Source organism: Nerophis ophidion, linkage group LG02 (assembly GCF_033978795.1).
Source record: "Nerophis ophidion isolate RoL-2023_Sa linkage group LG02, RoL_Noph_v1.0, whole genome shotgun sequence".
NCBI lineage: Eukaryota > Metazoa > Chordata > Actinopteri > Syngnathiformes > Syngnathidae > Nerophis > Nerophis ophidion.
The window spans coordinates 71943909-71971738 of record NC_084612.1 but is presented as its reverse complement, the minus strand read 5'-3'; the positions used below and the strand labels follow the sequence as shown (position 1 = coordinate 71971738).

Genomic DNA, 27830 nt, shown 5'->3' with positions numbered 1-27830 from the left:
GGAAATACATTTTGAAATATTTGGCTTTCATGGCTCTCTCATCCAAAAAGGATTAGAAGTACATTTGATTATTTACATTAGGTTATTTACAATCCGGGGAGATGGGATGTGAATGGAGGAGGGTATTAGTAAAGGGTTGATGTTGCCTGGAGGTGTTGTTTTAGAGCGGTTTTGAAGGAATATAGAGATGCACTTACTTTTACACCTGTTGGGAGTGTATTCCACATTGATGTGGCATAGAAAGAGAATGAGTTAAGACCTTTGTTAGGTCGGAATCTGGGTTTGACGTGGTTTGTGGAGCTCCCCCTGGTGGAAGGAAGTAGCTTGACATGTACTTCGGTATCAGGGATGTGTAGCGGATTTTATAGACTAGGCTCAGTGCAAGTTGTTTTACTCTGTCCTCCCCCTTGAGCCTGGCCTCACCCAGTTTCTGCTTCCAGTGGCCCCCAGGTAAATTGAGTTTGAGACCCCTGCACTATACGTTCCGAAATGTAGTCCACTTTTGTGAGGGTGCCTTACTGGAAATGTGCGCCAAGTGGGAAATGGCTATGGCTATTTTGAGTTTGACACCAATGCTAATGTATTTGTTCTAACTTTGTGTTGAGTGTCTCCAAACTTTTGACCGGTATTGCATATTAATGTGAAAAGAAGAACGCCATCTAAACACCTGTCACGACTTCTAAGTGTGTGCTTTATTGTGTTTTTCCTCGCAGGTAGACGCATCCCAGTTGCGGACGAGGTGGGGGGAGCGTCGGGGAAAGGTTTCAAACTGGGGCGGCAAGCATCGGAGTCTCGCAGGACGTGCTGCTGATGTCGGGTGACTTATCCCCAATGGTGACCCGTGTCACTTGACCTTTGCTTCACCTCATTTCTCCGTCCTTTTAATCACACACACACACAAGCATGCGATTTATAAAATAAATACATCAAAAAAAGTTGGCGGAAGTGAAAGAAGAAAACCTACACATATTGTACAATATGCAGACTTGTGGATGAGAAGTTGTAATCTTTATTTTTGATAGCTCTTTTCATAACTTTCAATGCAGTGTGTGTGCAATCAGTAATTTGGTGTTATGGATTCCTCTTGTTTGAAAAAGGTGGGTGTAAACCCACAGTACTAAAAAAAAAATGACTTAAGAAGGTATGAGGCATTTGGCCCTTTTATAATATGCAGAGTTTTTATATTGTGTCTTGCATCGATGTTTAGCTCGTAAGCACAATATGATTGAAAGTAATCGGCTTTTTGTGGTGACAAACTGACACGTCTCTGTAGACGCTAACTCTGTTTGTGGTCCCCGCACTTTGCGTGCACTTTGTAACAATGTAGAGTCTTCACTTTCTATAGTTTGGTGCAGTGAGGAACAATAAGAAGAAGCTACACAAAAACACTTTGACCCCAGGACAAACCTCCGCTCTAAACTGCTTTTTCTGATTGTACAACATTGGAGTATTTCGGTAACCTGTACACGTTGAACTTGATAGGGAACCTCAAACGCATCACGTTCTTTGCCGCAGTCTTCTTCATGATGCAAGAGTTGTCTTTACGACAGATGCTAACACGTAACAGGGTAATATTACAGGGGAAGTGCACTTTTTTTTTTAAATGTTGCCTATCGTCCACAACCATGAGAGACAAGAACACGCATGTCTTTTTTTTAGGATTCTGAAGATGATAAAAGACGCTTGCAAAGATGCAGCTAATGGAAGTCACCATTTTAGCCTTCAAAGCCCTCTAAAACAACTTCAAAACCCTCATTCAAAACGTTTTATATACACACTGCAGGCCAATGTATAATTTAGTAACAGACACGTTCATAACGGTATGTAATATGTTCAATATTTACTGTATTTTGATCATTTTATGCATTAGGGAAACTTATTCCCTTTGCTCATTTATTATCGTTCCCATAGCAACACAATTCCAGCAACAAATCTATGTTCCTACTTCTGGAAACAAACGCGAGTGTGTTCTAATCATGGCAGACTTGGTAACAGACGTAGAAGATGACAATTTTTTTTTAGACAAATGAGGATTTACATCCTTATCTTTTTGAAGCTGAATATACAGAGGATGAACTGCTGGTGAGGTTAGCGTGACTTCCATCCATCCATCCATCCATTTCCTACCGCTTGTCCCTTTAGGGGTCACGCGGGTGAGGTGCTCAAGCCTATCTCAGCTGCATTCGGGCAGAAGGCGATTTACATCCTGGACAAGTCGCCATCTCATTGCATGGCCAACACAGATAGACAGACAACATTCACACTAACATTCACACACTAGCGTGACTTGACGGTGTAAATGTGGAATTTGGAGCCAAGCTACTTTGACATAAATGGAGTGTTTACCCAAAACAAACCTGAAAAAAATGTTCTCTGTCAGCTTGACCAAGAGGACATCTGTCCATCAAGTGAGTCACGCAGCTCATCATGTGTGTTAGTACAACTACAATACATACACTGTCGAGCTAGCTGTGTACAAACAAAACTTGAAAAGTGGGCTAATACTTTACTGATACTGTAATATGATTGTTCATGTTTTTCAGTCAGTACAGATCAGTGTCCTGTCGCATTGTGTTGTGCATTACAAACTCAAAAGCCGTTCAGCTTATCGTAGCATGCCGTCGTAAGGCGATGTGTTCCTACGCTAGAAAAACAGTCCCTCAATTTGGTTATTATACAAGTTACGGAATGTAAATGGGGTGGCGGTTTTTAGATGCATTTTTAAAGTGATTTAGAGGCAGAATGGATTGTTCTCATGAACTGCATTGCTAGTCATCTAGAAAGAGCCTATTGTCACAAGTTAGAATGCAAAAAAAAACCCCAAACCTTTTGTCTTCTTGTTTCGCTTAAAGATCGTGAACAATAGGCAAAATTAAAAAAATAAGTGCAGTTCCCCTTTAGGATTTCTTGTCACTGTGGTAAATAGTTAAAAAAGAACTGCTCTTTAAAAAAATGTGCCTATTGTTCAGAATCCTTATGAAAGACAAGAACACATGTTTTTTTTTGTTGTTGTTTTTTTATATTCTAATTTTTAATAATTTTCTCATTCTAGGTCCCTAGCATTTGTGCTAATATGTGTAATTAATTTAGCCTCTAAATCACTATAAATGCACCCAAACAGCGCTAAATATGCTCAATTTACATCACATGACCTGAATATTGACCAAATATAAGCAATATTGTTCGTATCAGGCATATGAAATCCGCATTTTTAAGCATTAATTTTTACGTCAAAATATCACTTCCGTGTTTTATTCATCAATAAAAATAGGATGTAAATAAAATGTGTTGAACGCATTTGAGGACATGTAAGTTGGTAGATGAGAAGGATTATAAAGGTAAAATATAGTGGATAAATCAGGGGTCCCCAAACTACGGGAAGTCCCATGATAAAAAAATAATAATAATATTTATTTTTTTCAAATCTATCCTTTTTCTAATCCATTTTCTACCGCTTGTTACTCTCAGAGTCTCCTAGCCGCTTAGGCAAATCACATTGTCTAAAAGTACATTTTCCAATTAATGACGTGATATCATATCATATCATATATATATATATATATATATATATATATATATATATATAAAACAGCCCGGCCCGAGGCCAAATTATTTTAACCCAATGCGGCCCCCAGGTCAAAAAGTTTGGGGACCCCTGGTATAAATACACTCCATTGCAGGAAATGTAGTGTTCATTTTCAATATTTTCTTCCAGGGTTTGCGTGTTAGCACTTCCTACAGATAGAAATGTTCCTTTTTTGATCTCAAACAGACAAACTATTTTCAGCCGCGCTGTGATCACAGAGAGCTAACTCGCTTGTGCAGCCACATTTTTGACATACTGACCTGCTGCATCATGATCGCCTGTTAGTTGGGGAAAGTTAATTCTATATTATGAAACATGCATCTCACCTGGATATTAGAAGGTTGTGGACATAAACCGAGAAGTTGGTCAACTTTGACATTCAATTTAGACCCGAAGATGGCGAGGAAGACACAAAATGACCATCTTTTTTTTTAACTCTTCACAAGGATAATGATTAATTCTTCATCTAAACTGGAAGATAGAAACATCCCACCAGTCGGCATTCCAGTCAGAGCAGACTTTGTGCAGTAAGTGATTATTTTAATATGTGTGTGTCTCATGAAGTACGCCATAATTGGTCGCGTTGTTGAAGGGAAAAGTGAAAGTTGTGAATCCCTCTGTGAGGAAATAGGTATCTATAACATGTTATTATAAACGTCACTACATTGTGTATATAAAACGTTGGGAGGTTTTTGGATTTGTTTCGAGCGCTTTATTGGCGACTCCCTTTGACTCCATTGTAAGCTGACTTTTATTTATGAGTTAGAATGCATTAAAAAAAAGGACAAATCTGTTGTGTCATGTAAGGGTCGTCAATGATAGGCAAAAGTTTGTCCAGTTAAAACACATTTCCTGCGGTCATGGATTAGGACAGCAGCAAGTATGTTTGTGTTGACTATAACTTTTAGGGCCTTTTCAATCCCTTCTGCTTCTTTAATTTCTTCTTTAAAATCACACACTGACACATTTTCATAGACACGTCTGGGTTATTTGTTATTATGGGTCAGGCTTGCTCGCTCCTACACGTGATAAAAAGTGCCATGTTTAAAGCCATTTTTAATGAATGAACATTGTGTGTGTAATATAATGACTTGTTGGATTGTGCAGGCCGGTTTTCAACACAAAACATTTGCTTTGTTTGCCAGTGTTTCAGTAAATAAAATGCCAATAGTCTTGGGCTGGACCTGGGAACGCGATTGGTCAATGTTATGTATATCTGACAGCGTTACATGACATTACACTTCACAAAAGTCCACGACTATATTCAGCATTAATCAAAACAGCGTCTACATTTTCGGTAATATCAGCACTGTGGTAGATATATTTAGCTTTTTAAAATGTTTAATTATGGAATGCCTTTGAAAGCACTTGGCAGTCTAATTCCAGACGTGTGAAAAAGGGATTCGTCAGTTTCTTTACCAATAAAAGAATGACAAAAAAAAACATGTGCAGCATTTTTCTTTTGGACTTGAGCTGTTGAACAAGTTTCTTGTAGAAATACCAGAGTGTATTAGTAATGTCTGTAGTATGCATTGCTCCAATGTTGTTTGAACCGGTCAAACAGGTGCAACTTGTAACTTGAACTGTGGTTGCCTGTACTCATATTCGGTCTTTCTTAGGATTCCATATGATCCACATTCTGTGGCAATTGGCTGAGTAATGAATTATTGTATAAATTAAATGTAAAAAAAAAAAAAAAAATCCCATAATTTATACATCATTGCAAATATCCACACAAGTGGCTGTTATTAGAGCAGTAGTTTTCAAACTTTGTCAAGTACCACCTCAGAAAACATTTAGTTCTCTAAGTACGACCATATAGAACAGCATTAAAATACAGTAGCATAGTAGGCCTACGTATTCATATAAAAAAATGAAGCAGAGATTTTATTTAACAAGTATATTTATTATTTTTGGCCCCTGTAACAATGCACAAACAACAATAATACTCCATATACAGTACATATTTACAAAGTTTGAGAAGCACTTTAGTAGAGTATAGGTAGGGGGACCACGCCAATCATCCATCAATCAATCAATGTTTATTTATATAGCCCTAAATCACAAATGTCTCAAAGGACTGCACAAATCATTACGACTACGACATCCTCGGAAGAACCCCACAAAAGGGCAAGGAAAACTCACACCCAGTGGGCAAGGAGAATTCACACCCAGTGGGAGGCCAGTGACAATGATGACTATGAGAACCTTGGAGAGGACCTCAAATGTGGGCAACCCCCCCCCCCCCCCTCTAGGGGACCGAAAGCAATGGATGTCGAGCGGGTCTAACATGATACTGTGTAAGTTCAATCCATAGTGGCTCCAACACAGCCGCGAAAGTTCAGCTCAAAGCGGATCCAAGACAGCAGCGAGAGTCCCGTCCTCAGGAAACCATCCCAAGCGGAGTCGGATCAGCATCGTAGAGATGTCCCCAACCGATACACAGGCGAGCGGTCCATCCTGGGTCCAGACGAGCGCCCCATCCTTGGTCCCGACTCTGGATAGCCAGTACTTCATTCATGGTCATCGGACTGGACCCCCTCCACAAGGGAGGGGGGGACAGAGGAGAAAAAGAAAAGAAGCGGCAGATCAACTGGTCTAAAAAGGAGGTCTTGTTATCATCCATGGATGGATCATCCATCCATCCATCCATTTTCTACCACTTATTCCCTTCTGGGTCGCTGGAGCCTAACTCAGCTACAATCGGCCGGAAGGCGGAGTACACCCTGGACAAGTCGCCACCTCATTGCAGGGCCAACACAAATAGACAACATTCAAACTCACATTCACACACTAGGGCCAATTTAGTGTTGCCAATCAACTTATCCCCAGGTGCATGTCTTTGGAGGTGGGAGGAAGCCGGAGTACCCCCAGGGAACCCACGCAGTCACGGGGAGAACATGCAAACTCCACACAGAAAGATCCCGAGCCCGGGATTGAACCCAGGTATATATATATATACCTAGGAGTCTTGTTCACGAGTGAGGAAAGAGTGGATCGTGAGATAGACAGGCGGATCGGTGCGGCATCTTCAGTAATGCGGACGTTGTACCGATCCGTCGTGGTGAAGAAGGAGCTGAGCCGGAAGGCAGAGCTCTCGATTTACCGGTCGATCTACGTTCCCATCCTCACCTATGGTCATGAGCTTTGGGTTATGACCGAAAGGACAAGATCACGGGTACAAGCGGCTAAAATGAGTTTGGGGCTCTCCCTTAGAGATAGGGTGAGAAGCTCTGCCATCCGGGAGGAACTCAAAGTAAAGCCGCTGCTCCTCCACATGGAGAGGAGCCAGATGAGGTGGTTCGGGCATCTGGTCAGGATGCCACCCGAACGCCTCCCTTGGGAGGTGTTAAAGGCCTACTGAAATTAGATTTTCTTATTTAAACGGGGATAGCAGGTCCATTCTATGTGTCATACTTGATGATTTGGCGATATTGCCATATTTTTGCTGAAAGGATTTAGTAGAGAACATCGATGATAAAGTTCGCAACTTTTGGTCGCTAATAAAAAAGCCTTGCCTGTACCGGGAGTAGCAGACTGTGTGCGCGTGACGTCACGGGTTGTAGGGCTCCTCACATCTGAACATTGTTTACAATCATAACCAGCAGTAGCTAGAGCTATCGGCCAAGTTCCCCATTAACTTGAGCGAGGATGAAAGATTCGTGGATGAGGACATTTAGAGTGAAGAAAAAGGAAAAGGCGACGGCGGCAGGCGGCGTTTCAGATGTAATTAGACACATTTACTAGGATAATTCTCGAAGATCCCTTATCTCATGGGTGTCAAACTCTGGCCCGCGGGCCAAATTCTGCCCGCCGAGTAATTTAATTCGGCCCTTGAGGCAATATCAAATTAACATTAGAGCTGGCCCGCCGGTATTATACAGGGGCGGTGTCGCTGTAACACCGCACTTACCGCTAATACTCATACTTGCCAACCCTCCCGATTTTCCGGGAGACTCCCGAATTTCAGTGTCCCTCCCGAAAAACATTCTCCCGATATCCACCCGGACAACAATATTGGGGGCGTGCCTTAAAGGCACTGCCTTTAGCGCCCTCTACAACCTGTCGTCACGTTGTCCGCTTTTCCTCCATACAAACAGCGTGCCGGCCCAGTCACATAATATATGCGGCTTCTACACAGAGGTAAGTGAATGCAACGCATACTTGGTCAACAGCCATACAGATCGCACTGAGGGTGGCCGTATAAACAACTTTAACACTGTTACAAATATGCGCCACACTGTGAACCCACACCAAACAAGAATGACAAACACATTTCGGGAGAACATCCGCACCGTAACACAACATAAACACAACAGAACAAATACCCAGAACCCCTTGCTGCAATAACTCTTCCGGGATGCTACAATATAAACCCCCCGCTACCAACAAACCCCCCCCCCCCCATTTATTTTCAAATTTATTAGCCTGTGGAAAAAGTAAGTGTTGATATTTTCCTCAGAAGGCTGCAAATAGAAAAGAGGCATTCAATTTTTTATTAAAATTGTATTTAATATGCCATTGATGTTTTTTCGTTTGTTTTTTGAAAGTTGATTTTGCACTATTAAGTTATATAAGCGTTGCTTGTTCCATATTCAGTGTTAAAGCAAATCAGTGTAGCAAACTGAGCAAGTGAAGTGAAGTGAATTATATTTATATAGTGCTTTTCTCAAGTGACTCAAAGCGCTTTACATAGTGAAACCCAATATCTAAGTTACATTTAAACCAGTGTGGGTGGCACTGGGAGCAGGTGGGAAAAGTGTCTTGCCCGAGGACACAACGGCAGTGACTTGGATGGCAGAAGCGGGAATCGAACCTGCAACCCTCAAGTTGCTGGCACGGCCACTCTACCAACCGAGCTATGCCGCAACAATTATTGATATTTTTTTAATTATTATTATTATTTGAAACTCGATTTTGCATGTCACTATAAAGTTATGTAAGCCTTGCTTGTTCAATATTCAATGCAAAAATTGTTGGGGTTCCTATTAAAAGGTTAATCTGTTCAACCTTGGCCCGCGTCTTTGTTCAGTTTAAAATTTTGGCCCACTCTGTATTTAAGTTCGACACCACAGCCTTATCTGCTTATTGTGTAAATAGTGTTTTAGTGAGATTGTAAAGTCATACCTGAAAGTCGGATGGCTGCGGTGAACGCCAGTGTCTCTCAGAGAAGCCAATGGAGGAGCCAAGCTCACAGCTGCCTTTTTGACAGCTGCAGGATGAGGTCCCATAATCCACTGAAGTCTCCGGTAAGAGCCGACTTAATATCACAATTTTCCCAATCCCAAAACTTGCTGGTTGACGTAGAGAAACATGTTTTGACCGCTCTGTGTTAAAGCTTCACAACAAAGAAACACCGGCTGTGTTTCGGTGCTAAAGGCAGCTGCAATCCACCGCTTTCCACCAACAGCATTCTTCTTTGACGTCTCCATTATTAATTGAACAAATTGCAAAAGATTCAGCAACACAGATGTCCAAATTACTGTGTAATTATGCGATGAAAAGAGACGACTTTTAGCCGTGTGTGTTGCTGGGCTAGACGTGATGACGTCACAAACATGGGTCATCATTCTGTGACGTTTTCAACAAGAAACCCTGCGGGAAATTTAAAATTGTAATTTAGTAAACTAAACCGGCCGTATTGGCATGTGTTGGAATGTTAATATTTCATCATTGATAGATAAACTATCAGACTGTGTGATCGGTAGTAGTGGCTTTCAATAGGCACGTCCAACCGGTAGGAGGCCACGGGAAGACCCAGGACACGTTGGGAAGACTATGTCCCCCGCCTGGCCTGGGAGCGCCTCGGGATCCCCTGGGAGGAGCTGGACGAAGTGGCTGGAGAGAGGAAAGTCTGGACTTCCCTGCTTAGGCTGCTGCCCCCGCGTCATTGTACACGTCATCATTCCGTGACGTTTTCAACAAGAACTCTGCGGGAAATTTAAAAATGTAATTTAGTAAACTAAAAAGGCCGTATTGACATGTGTTGCAATGTTAAGATTTCATCATTGAAATATAAACTATCAGACTGCGTGGTCGGTAGTAGTGGCTTTCAGTAGGCCTTTAAGGGCACGTCCAACCGGTAGGAGGCCACGGGGAAGACCCAGGACACGTTGGGAAGACTATGTCTCCCGGCTGGCCTGGGAGCGCCTCGGGATCCCCCGGGAGGAGCTGGACGAAGTGGCTGGGGAGAGGAAAGTCTGGGCTTCCCTGCTTAGGCTGGTGCCCCCGCGACCCTACCTCGGATCGGCGGAAGAAGATGGATGGATATAATGTTTTTTTTTTTTTTAAATATATATATATATATATATATCCATCCATCCATTTTCTACCGCTTATTCCCTTTCGGGGTCACGGGGGGCGCTGGCGCCTATCTCAGCTACAATCGGGCGGAAGGCGGGGTACACCCTGGACAAGTCGCCACCTCATCGCAGGGCCTATATATATATATCCATCCATCCATTTTCTACTGCTTATTCCCTTTTGGGGTCGCGGGGGGCGCTGGCGCCTATCTCAGCTACAATCGGGTGGAAGGCGGGGTACACCCTGGACAAGTCGCCACCTCATCGCAGGGCCAATATATATATATCCATCCATCCATTTTCTACCGCTTATTCCCTTTCGGGGTCACGGGGGGCGCTGGCGCCTATCTCAGCTACAATCGGGCGAAAGGCGGGGTACACCCTGGACAAGTCGCCACCTCATCGCAGGGCCAATATATATATATCCATCCATCCATTTTTTACCGCTTATTCCCTTTCGGGGTCGCGGGGGGCGCTGGCGCCTATCTCAGCTACAATCGGGCGGAAGGCGGGGTACACCCTGGACAAGTCGCCACCTCATCGCAGGGCCAATATATATATATCCATCCATCCATTTTCTACCGCTTATTCCCTTTCGGGGTCACGGGGGGCGCTGGCGCCTATCTCAGCTACAATCGGGCGGAAGGCGGGGTACACCCTGGACAAGTCGCCACCTCATCGCTTCATTTATTTTTTTGTATTGTGTAGAAAATGAACGGCTGCGCACGCAATACGGCACCGTCTGTAAAAACAAGAGTGATGAAATAATATTGTCCACCCGAGCTGGTCCCACACATCATAAGCGGCGTATCACCCTCCGTCACCCTCCGTCACCCTGACACCATCCCCGCTGAGTGGCATTGCAGAGGCCGTGACGTCACCGGCCCCTCCCTCCCTCCTTCCCCGCCGCCGCCGCCGCTGCTGCATCACAACAGCCGTCGCTTGCTAGCTGGCTAGCTCACCACTGACCGACCGACCGGGGCCGCCCACCGGAGTCTTGTCGCCGTTGTCGCCGTGTCCGTGACGCTGCAACGAGGATCACATCGCGGCCGCGCGCGGGGGGAAGAGGGTGATTTCCTGCACGGTTGTTCCTGCTCCTGCGTGTCGGGTCATGGCCAGGCCGGAACAGGTCCTGCTCCTGGAGCCTCAGCACGAACTCAAATTCCGAGGTGAGAGGGAGGGGAGGAGGGCCCGCTTCTGGCCGGGAGCTGGGTAATGACGGCGGGGGGGGGGATACTTTTCTTCACTTTGAGGCAAAACAAAAAAAAAAAGCCATTTTAACGTCACAGCGGGTCAGGTGACAGCTGCTAGCCGGCCGCGCTAACAGCAACACCGGGCCCTGTCCACCTACTCCCCCTGTACGACATTCTTGTCGCCTAAAATGTTGCAAATATATACTCAGCAAAACAGCACCGCTTCCACTGAAAAGGTAACATTTTAACAAAATGGCGTAAAAAGGTATAACATTCCGTCATGGTTTAGCTGCGATACCTAGCAGGTGTAGCCTGCTAACACCGGCTAACCCTGAGAATGGCTGACTAAAGATGAAATATGTCTTTTTGTTGTCATGGACCACTCATGTGTGTACAGCACACGTCCACGCATGTGTTTAAAGCACACGTCAATCCGAACCTCGCCTTTAGGTTGCAATGGTGCTTTAAGGCCCCTGGTGCCTATGGGGCGATTGTGCATGTTCTGCAACACACACACCCTCCCTTCAAATCTTACTCTTTTGCATTTCTGCACACTGCTGTTTTGTATTTTTTGTGTATTTCTGCACACTGTAGGTTTGTAATTTTTTTGTATTTGTGCTCACTGCAGCTTTGTGTTTCTTTTTGTGTATTTTTTTGTATTTATGTACATTGTAAGTTTGTATTTTTGTGGGGTATTTCTGCACACTGCAGCTTTGGATTTTTTTGTATTCCTGCACACTGCAGTTTTGTTTTTTTGTGTATTTCTGCACACTTCAGGTTAGTTTTTTTGGATCTCCACAAACTACATGTTTGTATTTTTTATGTAGTTCTCCACACTGCAGGTTGGTATTTTTTGTGTATTTTTGCACACTTCAGGTTTGTGATTTTTTTGGGATCCCCACAAACTACAGGTTTGTATTTTTTTTATGTAGTTCTGCACACCAGGTTGTTATTTTTTGTGTATTTCTACACACTGCAGGTTTGTATTTTTTGTGTATTTCTGCACACTGCAGGTTTTTTTTTGTGTGTATTTCTGCACACTTCAGTTTTTTTGGTTTTTTTTTGGGGATCTCCACAAACTACCGGTTTGTATTTTTTATGTAGTTCTGCACACTGCAGGTTGTTATTTTTTGTGTATCCAATCCAATCCACTTTATTTATATAGCACATTTAAACAACAATAACGTTTCCAAAGTGCTGCACAGCCATGTTAAAAACAATTGTAAAATAAAAATAAATAAATAAAATAAAATAAAAATAAAAAATATATATATAAATATATATTATGCTCCACCAATGACTGAATAAAAACAAAAAATAAATAAATATAAAACCAATAAAAACAATATAAAAACAAATATGATTAAAAACTATTTTAAAGGGTAAAATCAATTAAAACAGTAAAATAGAAATCAAAGTGTATAAAAAACACAGAGGACAACAGAGAACAGAGGAACACACAACTCACGTAGTGTTAAAAGCCAAAGAATAAAAGTGGGTCTTAAGACGAGACTTATATCTATACGTATATCTGCACAATGCAGGTTTGTATTTTTTGTGTATTTCTGCACACTGCAGCTGTGGATTTTTTTGTATTTCTGCACACTGCAGGTTTGTTTTTTTGTGTATTTCTGCACACTTCAGGTTAGTTTTCTTGGATCTCCACAAACTACATGTTTGTATTTTTTATGTAGTTCTGCACACTGCAGGTTATTATTTTTTGCGTATATTTGCACAATGCAGGTTTGTATTTTTTGTGTATTTTTGCACACTGCAGCTTTGGATTTTTTTGTATTTCTGCACACTTCAGGTTTGTTTTTTTGGGATCTCCACAAACTACAGTTTTGTATTTTTTTATGTAGTTCTGCACACTGCAGGTTGGTATTTTTTGTGTATATCTGCACAATGCAGGTTTGTTATTTTTTGTGCATATCTGCACAATGCAGGTTTGTATTTTTTGTGTATTTCTGCACATTGCAGGTTTGTATTTTTTGTGTATTTCTGCACACTGCAGGTTTGTTTTTTTGTGTATTTCTGCACACTTCAGTTTTTTTTTTTTTTTGGGATCTCCACAAACTACCAGTTTGTATTTTTTTATGTTGTTCTGCACACTGCAGGTTGGTATTTTTTGTGTATTTTTACACACTGCAGGTTTGTATTTTTGTGTATTTCTGCACACTGCATTGCAGGATGTATTTTTTGTGTGTTTCTGCACACTCCAGGTTTGTATTTTTTGTGTATTTCTGTACACTGTAGGTTTATATTTTTTGTGTAGTTCTGCACACTGCAGGTTGGTATAATTTGTGTGTATCTGCACAATGCAGCTTGGTATTTTTTGTGTATTTCTGCATAACGCAGCTTTGTATTTTTTTGTGTATTTCTGCACACTGTAGGTTTGGATTTTGTGTATTTCTGCACACAGCAGCTTTGTATTTTTTGTGTATTTCTGCACACTGCAGTTTTATAATTTTTGTGTAGGTCTGCACACTGCAGGTTTGTACTATTTGTTTATTTCCGCACACTGCAGGTTTGTATTTTTTGTTGTATTTCTTTTTTTTTTTCATTTTATATTTTATTGAAATCCAGCATCAGACATACCTATCCATTACATCATATTCACATACATCATATATCTGTTGTCTGCACTTAATGTCAATATATATATTTTTTTATATCCTCACCATACCACACCCCCCAAAAAAAAAGAAATATAAAAAAAAAGTAGTATGTACAGATACATCAATTAAAGAAACAAAAAAGAAATAATACATTAATAATAGGCAGTTCTGTTTGTGTATTTCCGCACAATGCAGGATTAATGTATTTTCCAGACTATATAGGTCCCACCCGCTAAATTTTAGTTAAAAAAAAAAGTTTCCCCATTTAGAAGCTGCACTGGACTATAATAATAGATAGAGGTACTTTATTGATTCCTTCAGGAAAGTTCCCTCAGGAAAATTAAAATTCCAGCAACATTGTACAGACTTGGGATCACATTTAAAAAAAGTAAGAAGTATAAATGGAAACAAAACCAAAAAATATTTCAATAAGAATAAAAATAAAAAGCAACAATGAGAAAGATATATAACAGTAAAATAAGAGGATAACAATAGAAACTAAGCAGTAGTGACCATGTTATGAAAAAAGTATTGTACTCTTATTGTTTTGCATCCCATGTCATTCTAGTACCCCTTTCCCCCCCAGAGAGGAGTTGTACAGTCTAATGGCGTGTGGGACAAAGGAGTTTTTGAGTCTATTAGTCCTGCACTTGGGATGAAGCAGTCTAGCACTGAACAGGCTCCTCTGGCTCCTGATAACGCTATGCAGAGGGTGACTGGCATCATCCAGGATGCTCACTAGTTCTTCCACAATCCTCTTCTCTGCCACCGTCACCAGCGAGTCCAGTTTTATTCCCATCGTAGAAACGGCCCGCCTGATCAGTTTTTCCAGTCTGTAGCTGTCCTTAGATGTACTATGCCATGTATTACAGAACACTGGCAACCACAGACAGGTAGTACATCCACAAGAGATTTTTACAGATATTGAAGGAACGCAGCCTCCTCAGGAAGTACAGCCTGCAGATGTATGCGTGATATATGTGAGTTATTTACCGGAAATATTCTGAAAATGTTTATTAATTGTTTCCAAAAAGTAGGGATGCACCAAAATGAAAATTTGTGGCCGAAGCCGAATCCGAATAAAATTTAAACGCTTGGCCGAATACCGAATAATGAATGCAGTTTTTCACAATTTTTTAAATATTGCATAAATAGCCTAAAATAAATATTTAGACATGTTTTTCAAATAAAGTAATTTTTTATTGAATATTGACATTTTTTTAATATTCCCGTAGTTTTTCATTTATATTAGGCCTTCAAACAAAACATGCATTCCAAAAAAAAAAAATGAAGTGCATTAAAGTGGATAAACCCACAACAAATGAATTATTGTCCTTTTGGCAAAAGTCCGCTTAGCCACAGTAGATATGCTAATAATGTAAACAGAAGGCTCAGGTAAATCTCAATTAAGTGTGTGCTTGTAACCTCTTACACTTATACAGGTAGCCTACACAACAGGCTAATAATGTAAACAGAGGCCCCACTAAATCTCAATAAATGTGTGCTTGTAACCTCATACACTTATACAGGTACACAACATATCCCAACGTCACCGCGTCACTGCACGTTGGTTGATTGCGTCACCGCGTCAAAAAATTGCGTCACACTATTCGGCCTTGTTTTTAACTCATTCCACCGAAGGCCGAATGTGGCTTTTTTTGCCATATTCGGCCGAATATATTCGGTTACCGATTAATCGGTGCATCCCTACCAAAAAGTGCTTGTAAAACGGCGGAGCAAACAAAACAGAAGTCATCGTCATGGACCCGCTAGCTCTCCAATCAGCTAAACAGACTCAATAAATCCACAGTGGCGTTTTGGTGAATTTACTGATGAATTTGTAAAATAAACAGTACAAAAATAATGCTAGTGTAAGGTAATAATACTAACACAGGCACTCGTAAACGTGTTAGCATATTAGCTAACTTGTTTGATTACATTACGCTAGCAGGTACAAACACTCCTACAGACATCACACATGGGACTGTTTAGTATCAGTTGTTTTAGTTTTATTGTAAAACTTATAAACGTTGCTTGAAGTGATGAATGAAGACTTCATAAGAATAGAAACGAGATGGACGACCAGAAGATGAAATAGCACTTGTAATTCGGGTTAAAAGTTCATTGTCAACAAAAAGGCAATGCAACACTGCAGCGCCTGCAGTTAGCAAACTTCTCTGAAAAATGTGGCCATAGTACCAACAATAACACACCTAATTAGTGTCTGTTTTCTTTTTTAACTATATGCATTATAACCGAGAGTATAGAGCTGGTCCACAGTTCCACGACCAGGACGAAAACCACACTGTTCCTCCTGAATCCGAGGTTTGACTATCCGGCGTAGCTGGATAGTCGAACCATGCACCCTCATGCATGGGAGTTTGCCCAACCAGTCTACATGTGCTTTGTGGACTTGGAGAAGGCATTCGACCGTGTCCCTCGGGAAGTCCTGTGGACAGTGCTCAGAGAGTATGGAGTATCGGACTGTCTTATTATGGCAGTCCGCTCCCTGTATGATCAGTGTAAGAGCTTGGTCCGCATTGCTGGCAGTAAGTCGGACACGTTTCCAGTGAGGGTTGGACTCCGTCAAGGTTGCCCTTTGTCACCGATTCTGTTCATAACTTTTATGGACAGAATTTCTAGGCGCAGTCAAGGCATTGAGGGGTTCCGGTTTGGTGGCCGCGGGATTAGGTCTCTGCTTTTTGCAGATGATGTGGTCCTGATGGCTTCATCTGGCCGGGATCTTCAGCTCTCACTGGATCGGTTCGCAGCCGAGTGTGAAGCGGCCGGAATGAGAATCAGCACCTCCAAGTCCGAGTCCATGGTTCTCGTCCGGAAAAAGGGTGGAGTGCCATCTCCGGGTTGGGGAGGAGACCCTGCCCCAAGTGGAGGAGTTCAAGTACCTAGGAGTCTTGTTCACGAGTGGGGGAAGAGTGGATCGTGAGATCGACAGGCGGATTGGTGCGGCGTCTTCAGTAATGCGGACGTTGTACCGATCTGTTGTGGTGAAGAAGGAGCTGAGCCGGAAGGCAAAGTTCTCAATTTACCGGTCGATCTACGTTCCCATCCTCACCTATGGTCATGAGCTTTGGGTCATGACCGAAAGGATAAGATCACGGGTACAAGTGGCCGAAATGAGTTTCCTCCGCCGTGTGGCGGGGCTCTCCCTTAGAGATAGGGTGAGAAGCTCTGTCATCCAAGAGGAACTCAAAGTAAAGCCGCTGCTCCTCCACATCGAGAGGAGCCAGATGAGGTGGTTCGGGCATCTGGTCAGGATGCCACCCGAACGCCTCCCGAGGCAGGTGTTTAGGGCACGTCCAACCGGTAGGAGGCCACGGGGAAGACCCAGGACACGTTGGGAAGACTATGTCTCCCGGCTGCCCTGGGAACGCCTCGGGATCCCCCGGGAAGAGCGAGACGAAGTGGCTGGGGAGAGGGAAGTCTGGGCTTCCCTGCTTAGGCTGCTGCCCCCGCGACCCGACCTCGGATAAGCGGAAGAAGATGGATGGATGGATGGATGCATTATAACTGTCAGCGAAGAAAATTCCATCAATTAGCTGCATGGTTTTATAGGCTGCGGGGTTTAAAACATCAGAAAAAAGTAGCAGGTTATAGTCCGAAATTTATGGTACCGTATTTTTCGGAGTATAAGTCGCTCCGGAGTACAAGTCGCACCTGCCGAAAATGCATAATAAAGAAGGAAAAAACATATAAGTCACACTAGAGTATAAGTCACATTTTTTCGGCACATTTATTGGATCAAACCCAACACCAAGAATAGACATTTCAATGGCAATTTAAAATAAATAAAGAATAGTGAACAACAGGTTGAATAAGTGTACGTTATATGAGGCATCAATAACCAACTGAGAAGGTGCCTGCTATGTTAACCTAACATATTATGGTAAGAGTCTTTCAAATAACTATAACATATAGAACATGCTATAACTTTACCAAACAATCTGTCACTCCTAATTGCTAAATCCGAAGAAATCTTATACGTCTAGTCTCTTACGTGAATAAGCTAAACAATATTATTTGATATTTTACGGTAATGTGTTAATAATTTCACACATAAGTCGCTCCTGAGTATAAGTCGCAAACTATGAAAAAAAATGTGACTTATAGTCTGAAAAATACGGTATTTGCTTTTCTTCTGGAGGATTTTTGCACCATGTCATGCTCCCTCTTATCGGGGAAATTGCAGGATATGAAGTGTACGAGGCTGGCTGTATTTCTTTGTCCTTCATGGTAAAACGTAAGCTACATCTAAACCGGCTTACCATGGACTGATGAACGTGGACCCCGACTTAAACAAGTTGAAAAACTTATTCGGGTGTTACCATTTAGTGGTCAATCGTACAGAATATATACTGTACTTTGAAATCAATCAATGTTTATTTATATAGCCCTAAATCACAAATGTCTCAAAGGACTGTACAAACCATTACGACTACGACTCTGGGGGACCGAAAGCAATGGATGTCTAGCGGGTCTAACGTGATACTGTGAAAGTTCAATCCATAGTGGCGCCAACACAGCCGCGAGAGTTCAGTTCAAAGCGGATCCAAGACAGCAGCGAGAGTCCCGTCCATAGGAAACCATCCCAAGCGGAGGCGGATCAGCAGCGTAGAGATGTCCCCAACCGATACACAGGCGAGCGGTCCATCCTGGGTCCCGACGAGCGGTCCATCCTGGGTCCCGACGACCGGTCCATCCTGGGTCTCGACTCTGGACAGCCAGTACTTCATCCATGGTCATCGGACCGGACATAGGAGAAAAAGAAAAGAAGCGGCAGATCAACTGGTCTAAAAAGGAGGTCTATTTAAAGGCTAGAGTATACAGATGAGTTTTAAGGTGAGACTTAAGTGCTTCTACTGAGGTAGCATCTCGAACTGTTACCGGGAGGGCATTCCAGAGTACTGGAGCCCGAACGGAAAACGCTCTATAGCCCGCAGACTTTTTTTGGGCTTTAGGAATCACTAATAAGCCGGAGTCTTTTGAACGCAGATTTTGTGCCGATCCATGTCACTTAAGAGCAAACAAATCAGATTGGGGCCTCCATGTCACCATAAAGTGAAAATAAAGTTGACCGGAACAAAAAGTGACCCCGATTAACATTTGCAGAAGAAGAGCGTAGTTTGTCTGCTCGATGGAGAGTGTCTGGACATTAACAACAGAAGAGAATTTTTGGCCGCGACAAACTTGTTTTGATGACACATTCCTCATCTTCTTCTTCTGTTGTTGTTGTTCCGGATCGCTGACAGCTGAAGATACAGAAAAGATACACTGCACATGTGCAATCTATAATATGTCTGAACTAGGGGTTGTCTCCATACCAATTTACCGGTATGGATCACAAACTATATTATATTTTCTAGAAGCATTTAAGTCTCACCTTAAAACTCATCTGTATACTCTAGCCTTTAAATAGACCTCTTTTTTAGACCAGTTGATCTGCCGCTTCTTTTCTTTTTTCTCCTATATCTCCCCCTCCCTTGTGGAGGGGGTCCGGTCCGATGACCATGGATGAAGTACTGGCTGTCCAGAGTCGAGACCCAGGATGGACCGCTCGCCTGTATCGGTTGGGGACATCTCTACGCTGCTGATCCGCCTCCGCTTGAGATGGTTTCCTGTGGACGGTACTCTTGCTGCTGTCTTGGATCCGCTTGAACTGAACTCTCGCGGCTGTGTTGGAGCCACTATGGATTGAACTTTCACAGTATCCTGTTAGACCCGCTCGACATCCATTGCTTTCGGTCCCCTAGAGGGGGGGGGGGGGCGGGGGGTCCTGAGGTCCTCTCCAAGGTTTCCCATAGTCAGCATTGTCACTGTGGCGTCCCACTGGATGTGAATTCTCCCTGCTCACTGGGTGTGAGTTTTCCTTGCCCTTTTGTGGGTTCTTCCGAGGATGTTGTAGTCGTAATGATTTGTGCTGTCCTTTGAGACATTTTTGACTTGGGGCTATATAAATAAACATTGATTTATTGATCTATAACTTTCTAAATAAAAGGGACCATAAAAAATGTCATTATTGGCTTTATATTACAGGAAATCTTATAATACAATAAATTTACGTTTGTTATTGCATTCAAAGAACAATTGGCATTAAATACAATAGTCAAAATACGAGACAACTCCTCTTTCAGTAGTGAGTCTGAAAACGGGTTACAAAGGCTCTTAATTTGGCTGCTAATGTACAGTACAGGCCAAAAGTTTGGACACACCTCATTCAATGTGTTTTCTTTGACTATTTACATTGTAGATTGTCAGTGCAGGCATCAAAACTATGAATGAACACATGTGGAGTTAGTTGGAATAACTGAAAACATGTTTTGTATTCTAGTTCCTTCAAAATTGCCACCCTTTGCTCTGAATACTGCTTTGCACACTCTTGGCATTCTCGATGAGCTTCGAGAGTTAGTCGCCTGAAATGGTTTTCACTTCACAGGTGTGCCTTATCAGGGTTGATTAGTGGAATTTCTTGCTTTATCAATGGGGGTGGGGTCATCAGTTGTGTTGGGAATGAGGTGTGTCCAAACCTTTAACCTGTACTGTATGCACTGACATATTGTGTCATTTCCCATTGTTAGGCCTGGGTGGATAACACATTTTGTATTGCAGTATTTAGGGCTGGGTGATATGTCGATACACTCGATATATCGCGGGTTTGTCTCTGTGCGGTATAGAAAATGACTATATCATTCTCACACAGTTGATTTTAGCTGTGGGCATTACATTACAGCCGTTTCCCACTCTTTCTTGTATCTCCTTCTCACAAAGAATTAAAACAAGCGCACCTTCTTATATAAGTGGCGCGTGCAAAGTTACACGCCCTCCCTGAGCAGAGAGGTAGCGACATGGTAACATTAGCTGTGGTGCCAACAGTGCGTTGCGAGTGGTAATACGAGGGAGACAAGGTGCGAATTTGGTAACAAATGGAGGAATAATTAATTCCATGCATTGTCTGGCGGTGGTTTGGCTTCGAGCGGTAATATGTTGAACAATTATGCGGCAAAAGCGTTGCTCCAAAAAGTAGCAGCACTGCTAATTTTATAAATATCTCCACCATCCTTCCATGGTTTGACTTCAAATGTTCAGGACTTAATAACGTATCTTTATGCAGATGATGCGCACATCGATGTTTTCCTTTTTAAAAAGGAAAAGTGACACGTGTTTAAAATCACTTTTAAATTGTCTTGAGGACATAAAAGCATGGTTGGCGGTAAACTTTCTGAACTTAAATCCCCCCCCCCCCCCCCCTTCGTGGAGGGGGTCCGGTCCAATGACCATGGATGAAGTACTGGCTGTCCAGAGTCGGGACCCAGGATGGACCGCTCGTCTGTGCGTCTGTGTATCGGTTGGGGACATCTCTACGATGGTGATCCAACTCCGCTTGGGATGGTTTCCTGTGGACGGGACTCTCGCTGCTGTCCTGGATCCGCTTTGAACTGAACTCTCGCGGCTGTGTTGGAGCCACTATGGATTGAACTTTCACAGTATCATGTTAGACCCGCTCGACATCCATTGCTTTCGGTCCACTAGATGGGGGGGGGGGGGGTTGCCCACATTTGAGGTCCTCTCCAAGGTTCTCATAGTCATCATTGTCACTGGCGTCCCACTGGATGTGAGTTTTCCTTGCCCTTATGTGGGTTCTTCCGAGGATGTCGTAGTCGTAGTGGTTTGTGCAGTCCTTTGAGACATTTGTGATTTAGGGCTATATAAATAAACATTGATTGATTGATTGATTGAAATGAGAACAAGACGGAAATGATTAGATTTGACTGAAAAGTCAAACAGAATGCTCCCCCAGTGACCTGGAGCCCGCAGTGGAAGAGTAGCCGTGTGCAACCTGAGGGTCCCTGGTTCAATCCCCGCCTAGTACCAACCTCGTCACGTCCGTTGTGTCCTGAGCAAGACACTTCACCCTTGCTCCCGATGGGTGCTGGTGAGCGCCTTGCATGGCAGCTCCCTCCATCAGTGTGTGAATGTGTGTGTGAATGGGTGAATGTGGAAGTAGTGTCAAAGCGCTTTGAGTACCTTGAAGGTAGAAAAGCGCTATACAAGTAGAACCCATTTATTTATTTATTTTAATTTGTAACATCATTTGAAAACTCATCCGCTAGAGAATGAAGAGTGCTTGAAACTGCATGTCAACATCTCTGTTCGGTGCTACACCAACAAAATGCCGAAGCAACAATTTCCAGATCAACACCATATGAAAAACAAATCAACAACAGAAGGAAATAACAGAACGAATGACATATACACTGTTTGGTTTCCTATTATGCAGCCAATTTTAATTTTAGAGTTATTGAAATATCTTGTTCGACATGCACAAAAGTGCACTTTATTTTGTTTTAACTATTGTAGTGACATCATACACAAAAGTGCACTTATAGCTTGTTTTAAAACATGGGTGTCAAACTCTGGCCCGTGGGCCAAATTTGGCCCGCCGTGTAATTTATTTTGGCCCTTGAGGTAATATCAAATTAAAATTAGACCTGGCCCACCGGTATTACACAGGGGCGGTGCCACTGTAACAACGCATTTGCCAACCCTCCCGAATTTCACTGCCCCTCCCGTAAATCTCCCGGGGCAACAATTCTTCCGAATTTCTCCCGATTTCCACTCGGACAACAATATTGGGGGCGTGCCTCGAAGGCACTGCCTTTAGCGTCCTCTACAACCTGTTGTCGCGTCCGCTTTTCCGCCATAGTAACAACGTGCCGGCCCAGTCACATAAAATCTGCGGCTTTAACACACACGAATGAATGCAATTCATACTTGGTCAACAGCCATACAGGTCACACTGAGGGTGGCCGTATAAAGGACTTTAACACTGTTACAAATATGCGCCACACTGTGAAGCCTCACCAAACAAGAATGACAAACACGTTTCGGGAGAACATCTGCACCGTAACACACGTAATACCCTGAACCCCTTGCAGCTCTAACTCTTCCGGACGCTACAATATACACCCCTGCTACCACCAAACCCAGCCCGCCCCCCAATTTTTATTTACATTTCATTTGATATGCCATTAATATGTTTTAAATTATTATTGATAGGTTGATTGGCAACACTAAATTGGGCCTAGTGTGTGAATGTGAGTGTGCATGTTGTCTCTCTATCTGTGTTGGCCCTGTGATGAGATCGTGACTTGTCCACTGTTTACCCTGCCTTCCGCCTGAATGCAGCTGAGATAGGCTCCAGCGACCCCAGAAGGGACAAGCGGTAGGAAATGGATGGATGAATGGATAATTTGAAACTCGACTTTGCATGTCACTATAAAGTTGTATAAGCCTTACTTGTTCAATATTCAATGCAAAACTTGTTTGGATCCCTATTAAAAGGTTAATTTCTTCAACCTTGGCCCGCGGCTTTGTTCTGTTTTAAATTTTGGCCCACTCTGTATTTGAGTTTGACACCCCTGTTTTAAAATGTCTCTGAGAATCTTGCACTTTCTGCTTTGGAAATGACATGAATGTTTGTGCCACTGCTTAATAACTGTTTAATAAATACAGTTTTGCTAAATTGACTTAGTTGGGATTTCCCTCTCGGCATGAAAGTTTAAAATCTGCATATATTAATGCAGTATGAACAATAATGTTTTAATGTAGACACATTGAATCATCATACTGCTGGGATTGTATGCATCAAGTGTTCAAGTCGGGGTCAAATACTATGAGACATTATAAAGACGCAGAAACAGAATAGAAGACAAACCAGTGATTGCTTTTCTCGTACGAGGAGAATAACCTGGAGCAAGTTGTCAGTTACAAACTCCTAATTCACTCTGAAAACTTTCTCCACTCTACTCGCCTTTTAATTCATTTGGGAATGCCCTACATTACAAACACACACACACCCAGCTGCACTAAGGGAGGAGGGGGTATTTTCAGCTGTGTTGGAAACCTAACACCTGTGGTGAGAACTTAACACCTGCAAATACAGAGGATACAGCAACTTCCTGCGTTGCTCTGTGCCATCTGCAAATTCCTCTTTGAAGTTGCTAGGTCAACCTAATTTCTGTCTAACGCCAAGTTTCATTTCTCTTCAGGTTGTCTACACAATGCATGAGCAAACAATCATATTTGAATAAAATTAGATAACTTGGCTTCACGGTGGCAGAGGGGTTAGTGCGACTGCCTCACAATACGAAGGTCCTGCAGTCCTGGGTTCAATTCCAGGCTGAGGATCTTTCTGTGTGGAGTTTGCATGTTCTCCCCGTGAATGCGTGGGTTCCCTCCGGGTACTCCGGCTTCCTCCCACTTCCAAAGACATGCACCTGGGGATAGGTTGATTGGCAACACTAAATTGGCCCTAGTGTGTGAATGTGAGTGTGAATGTTGTCTGTCTATCTGTGTTGGCCCTGCGATGAGGTGGCGACTTGTCCAGGGTGTACCCCGCCTTCCGCCCGATTGTAGCTGAGATAGGCGCCAGCTCCCCCCGCGACCCCGAAAGGGAATAAGCGGTAGAAAATGGACGGATGGATGGATTACAATTAATCCAACTGTTCATTCAAGGCTAAGGGAAAATATTGTGATATATATAGTGTATCGTGACATGGCCCCAAAATATCGAGATATTGATATAAGGCCCTAACAGTATTACATCTCAGTCCGTGTATTTTATTGTACTATTTGTCTGATGCAGTTGCAGTCGAACTTAACTTTTCATGGACCTTGTTGAATGACCAGGCTTGGGTTTACAATGTAGCTCATTTACATTTTTCGATGTGCATTGTCCCCGGTGGCAGAGGGGTTAGTGCGTCTGCCTCACAATACAAAGGTCCTGCAGTCCTGGGTTCAAATTCAGGCTCGGGATCTTTCTGTGTGGAGTTTGCATGTTCTCCCCGTGAATGCGTGGGTTCCCTCCGGGTACTCCGGCTTCCTCCCACTTCCAAAGACATGCACCTGGGGATAGGTTGATTGGCAACACTAAATTGGCCTTAGTGTGTGAATGTGAGTGTGAATGTTGTCTGTCTATCTGTGTTGGCCTTGCGATGAGGTGGCGACTTGTCCAGGGTGTACCCTGCCTTCCGCCCGATTGTAGCTGAGATAGGCGCCAGCGCCCCCCGCGACCCCAAAAGGGAATAAGCGGTAGAAAATGGATGGATGGATGGATTACAATTAATCCAACTGTTCATTCAAGGCTAAGGGAAAATATTGTGATATGTATCGTGACATGGCCCCAAAATATCGAGATATTGATATAAGGCCCTAACAGTATTACATCTCAGTCTGTGTATTTTATTGTACTATTTGTCTGATGCAGTTGCAGTCTAACTTAACTTTTCATGGACCTTGTATGTATGACCAGGCTTGGGCTTACAATGTAGCTCATTTACATTTTTCGATGTGCATTGTCCCATGTAAGAAAGATATAACACATTTTTATAAATGGCGACTTCCCATCGGATTTATTACACATCTATGAACATTGGTGGCTTATTGTTGTGTCCGGTGGAACAGGTGAAAGTTAAGTCGAACAGACTGTGTTTGGTACAGACCGGTGGTTGCAGACCATTGCCCTAAATAACGTCTTTTACGTCTGTGAGTTGTAGTGACCCTTTGTGCTAGTGCACAGCTGCAGAGGGGCTGTTGTATTTTCGGGCCTGCCTGATGTAAACAGACGCGTGTCAGCCGATCAGTTAGTGCATACTTGGTATTCCAGACAATAGCAGTGCTGGACAAAATAATCACTGACCTTTCCTCCACATTATACTACACCATGTTGTGAACAGGCAGCCATTCTTGCAAATATTAAGAGTAAAACCCTATTTTTGTATTTATGCCCCGTGACTTAAAAAGAAAAAAATATGTTTTTGTTTATTTTAAGTCAATAACATGAAGAAAATAGCAGACCAGCTGCACACTACAGCAGACTGTGGTGTATCCTTCGCATTTGACAGATTTTCGATGTCAAGGCAAGCCTGCCAGGGGTCTGAAAGTCACCTGCAGCCCGTCCTTCACTCAGTTGGAGAAGTACATGTCTTGTCGCGCTGGGTGTTTGCTGAGCTGATGAAATTGTATCTGGGAAGCCGATGCCAATTCTGAAATTGTCTTTCGCTACAGTCCTCAACTGTGTGAGAGTAGCTTGGTTAACGGACATGAGGCCCCATCTGTAAAACTAAGTCTTTCTACAGCAGAAACCCAAAGTTGCGTTCTTACAAAATTATTCCAGATTCATAAAACCTACTGTACGCACACTTTTGTGTATGTAAAAAAAGATTTAAAAAGTGTCAGGAATGTTTAGGATAAACACACTTAGCGTAATTGAACACATACATAATGCTAAAATGTTGTAATCATTTATCACTATAAACATACATTTTTAAGTGCATAGACATCCATTGTTTTCAAGCAAATATAAAAAAAAAATGAAGTGACAATGTAAACATCCAGTATAACAAGTGTAAAACAATAATATTCACTTTAGTGTCTTTCAACTTTTACTTTATATAGCTCGGTTGGTAGAGCGGCCGTGCCAGCAACTTGAGGGTTGCAGGTTCGATCCCCGCTTCCGCCATCCTAGTCACAGCTGTTGTGTCCTCGGGCAAGACACTTTACCCACCTGCTCCCAGTGCCACCCACACTGGTTTAAACGTAACTTATATATTGGGTTTCACTATGTAAAGCGCTTTGAGTCACTAGAGAAAAGCGCTATATAAATATAATTCACTTCACTTCACTTCACTGTGGAGCGCAATGTGTCATCTTTTTGTCACATCTCAAAGCGTGCGTACCAGTGTTAATTTTGACAGCAAAATTTGATTTAGTTTTAGTCATAGTCTTTTGACTTAAATGACTATCAACACCGTGTATGGTGCGGATGGTGTTCTGCTGACTTCGACTTCAGATGTTGTGGATCGGTGGAGGGAATACTTCGAAGACCTCCTCAATCCCACCAACACGTCTTCCTTTGAGGAAGCTGTGGTGGGTTCTCCTATTTCTGGGGCTGAGGTTGCTGAGGTAGTTAAAAAGCTCCTCAGCGGCAAGGCCCTGGGTGTAGATGAGATCCGCCCGGAGTTCCTTAAGGCTCTGGATGCTGTGGGGTTGTCTTGGTTGACAGGACTCTGCAGCATCGCGTGGACATCGGGGGCGGTACCTCTGGATTGGCAGACCGGGGTGGTGGTCCCTCTCTTTAAGAAGGGGGACTGGAGGGTGTGTTCCAACTATCGTGGGATCACACTCCTCAGCCTTCCCGTTAAGGTTTATTCAGGTGTACTGGAGAGGAGGCTACGCCGGATAGTCGAACCTCGGATAAAATGTAATTTAGTTTTAGTCATAATTTAGTTATTTAAATTGTTTTAGTTTTAGTCTAGTTTTAGTCGATGAAATATCATAAGATTATTGTCGACGAAAACTACAGTAGATTTAGTCGACTAAAGCGTAATATGTAAACTTTCCCTTTAATTTCTGAAAGTCAAAACAAAACAGCGGAAAAATCACCGATACAAGTCGTATTTTGATGAAAATCATGTCTCAAATTTAGTATTTCACGAGTAAGTCTAATATTGGCAATAAAAGTTAAAAAATAGCGCCTGACTTCTTCTGGAGGCTACAATTCATTATATTAATTAATTTCCACATTAAAAAACTTTTAAAGTGCGGCAGGTTAGATATTGCCGTGGCGGTGAGCCACATTCACTTACATTGAGGGGAAACCCTGCGGTCTGCAAAACATTTATGCAAAATGCTGACCAAAGAGCCACCATTACATGGTATGTCGACCACAATGAAGAGTTTTAAATGTAGAAAAAAAATCATTATATGAACCCATTAATGCACCTTACAATCCAGCACATCTTGTGTATGAAAATAGACCCAAATAGACACATTCATCGTGCGCCCTACAATCTGAAAACATGGTAGTAGCTCGTTGAGAAATGTTGTTCTAAAACTGTTCGACAATTTGCTTAAGAAATTGGTGACCCTCACCCCATCCTTATTTGAAGAGTTTTAAATGTACAAAAAAAAATCATTATATGACCCCTTTAATGCACCTTACAATCCAGCACATCTTGTGTATGAAAATAGACCCAAATAGACACATTCATCGTGCGCCCTATAATCCGAAAACATGGTAACTTGATCCCAGTCTTGAGAGAGAATAATACAACAG

The 27830-nt window shown here is 42.6% G+C and overlaps 2 protein-coding genes across 4 annotated transcripts in view; both read left to right on the top strand.

Annotated features, from left to right (window-relative positions):
• Window positions 1–5031, top strand: part of rab22a (RAB22A, member RAS oncogene family) — a 35219-nt gene extending 30188 nt beyond the window's left edge. For all 3 annotated transcript variants that reach the window (XM_061890065.1, XM_061890064.1, XM_061890066.1), the window contains one exon: window positions 714–5031. In XM_061890065.1, the coding sequence (XP_061746049.1) occupies window positions 714–811 (98 nt within the window). In that variant the 3' untranslated portion in view covers window positions 812–5031. The remainder of the gene's footprint in view (window positions 1–713) is intronic.
• Window positions 5032–10762: 5731 nt separating this feature from the next.
• LOC133544624 (vesicle-associated membrane protein-associated protein B/C-like) overlaps window positions 10763–27830 on the top strand; it is a 45747-nt gene continuing 28679 nt past the window's right edge. Inside the window, exon 1 of the mRNA XM_061890063.1 lies at window positions 10763–11057. Within this exon, the coding sequence (XP_061746047.1) occupies window positions 11000–11057 (58 nt within the window). The 5' untranslated portion in view covers window positions 10763–10999. The remainder of the gene's footprint in view (window positions 11058–27830) is intronic.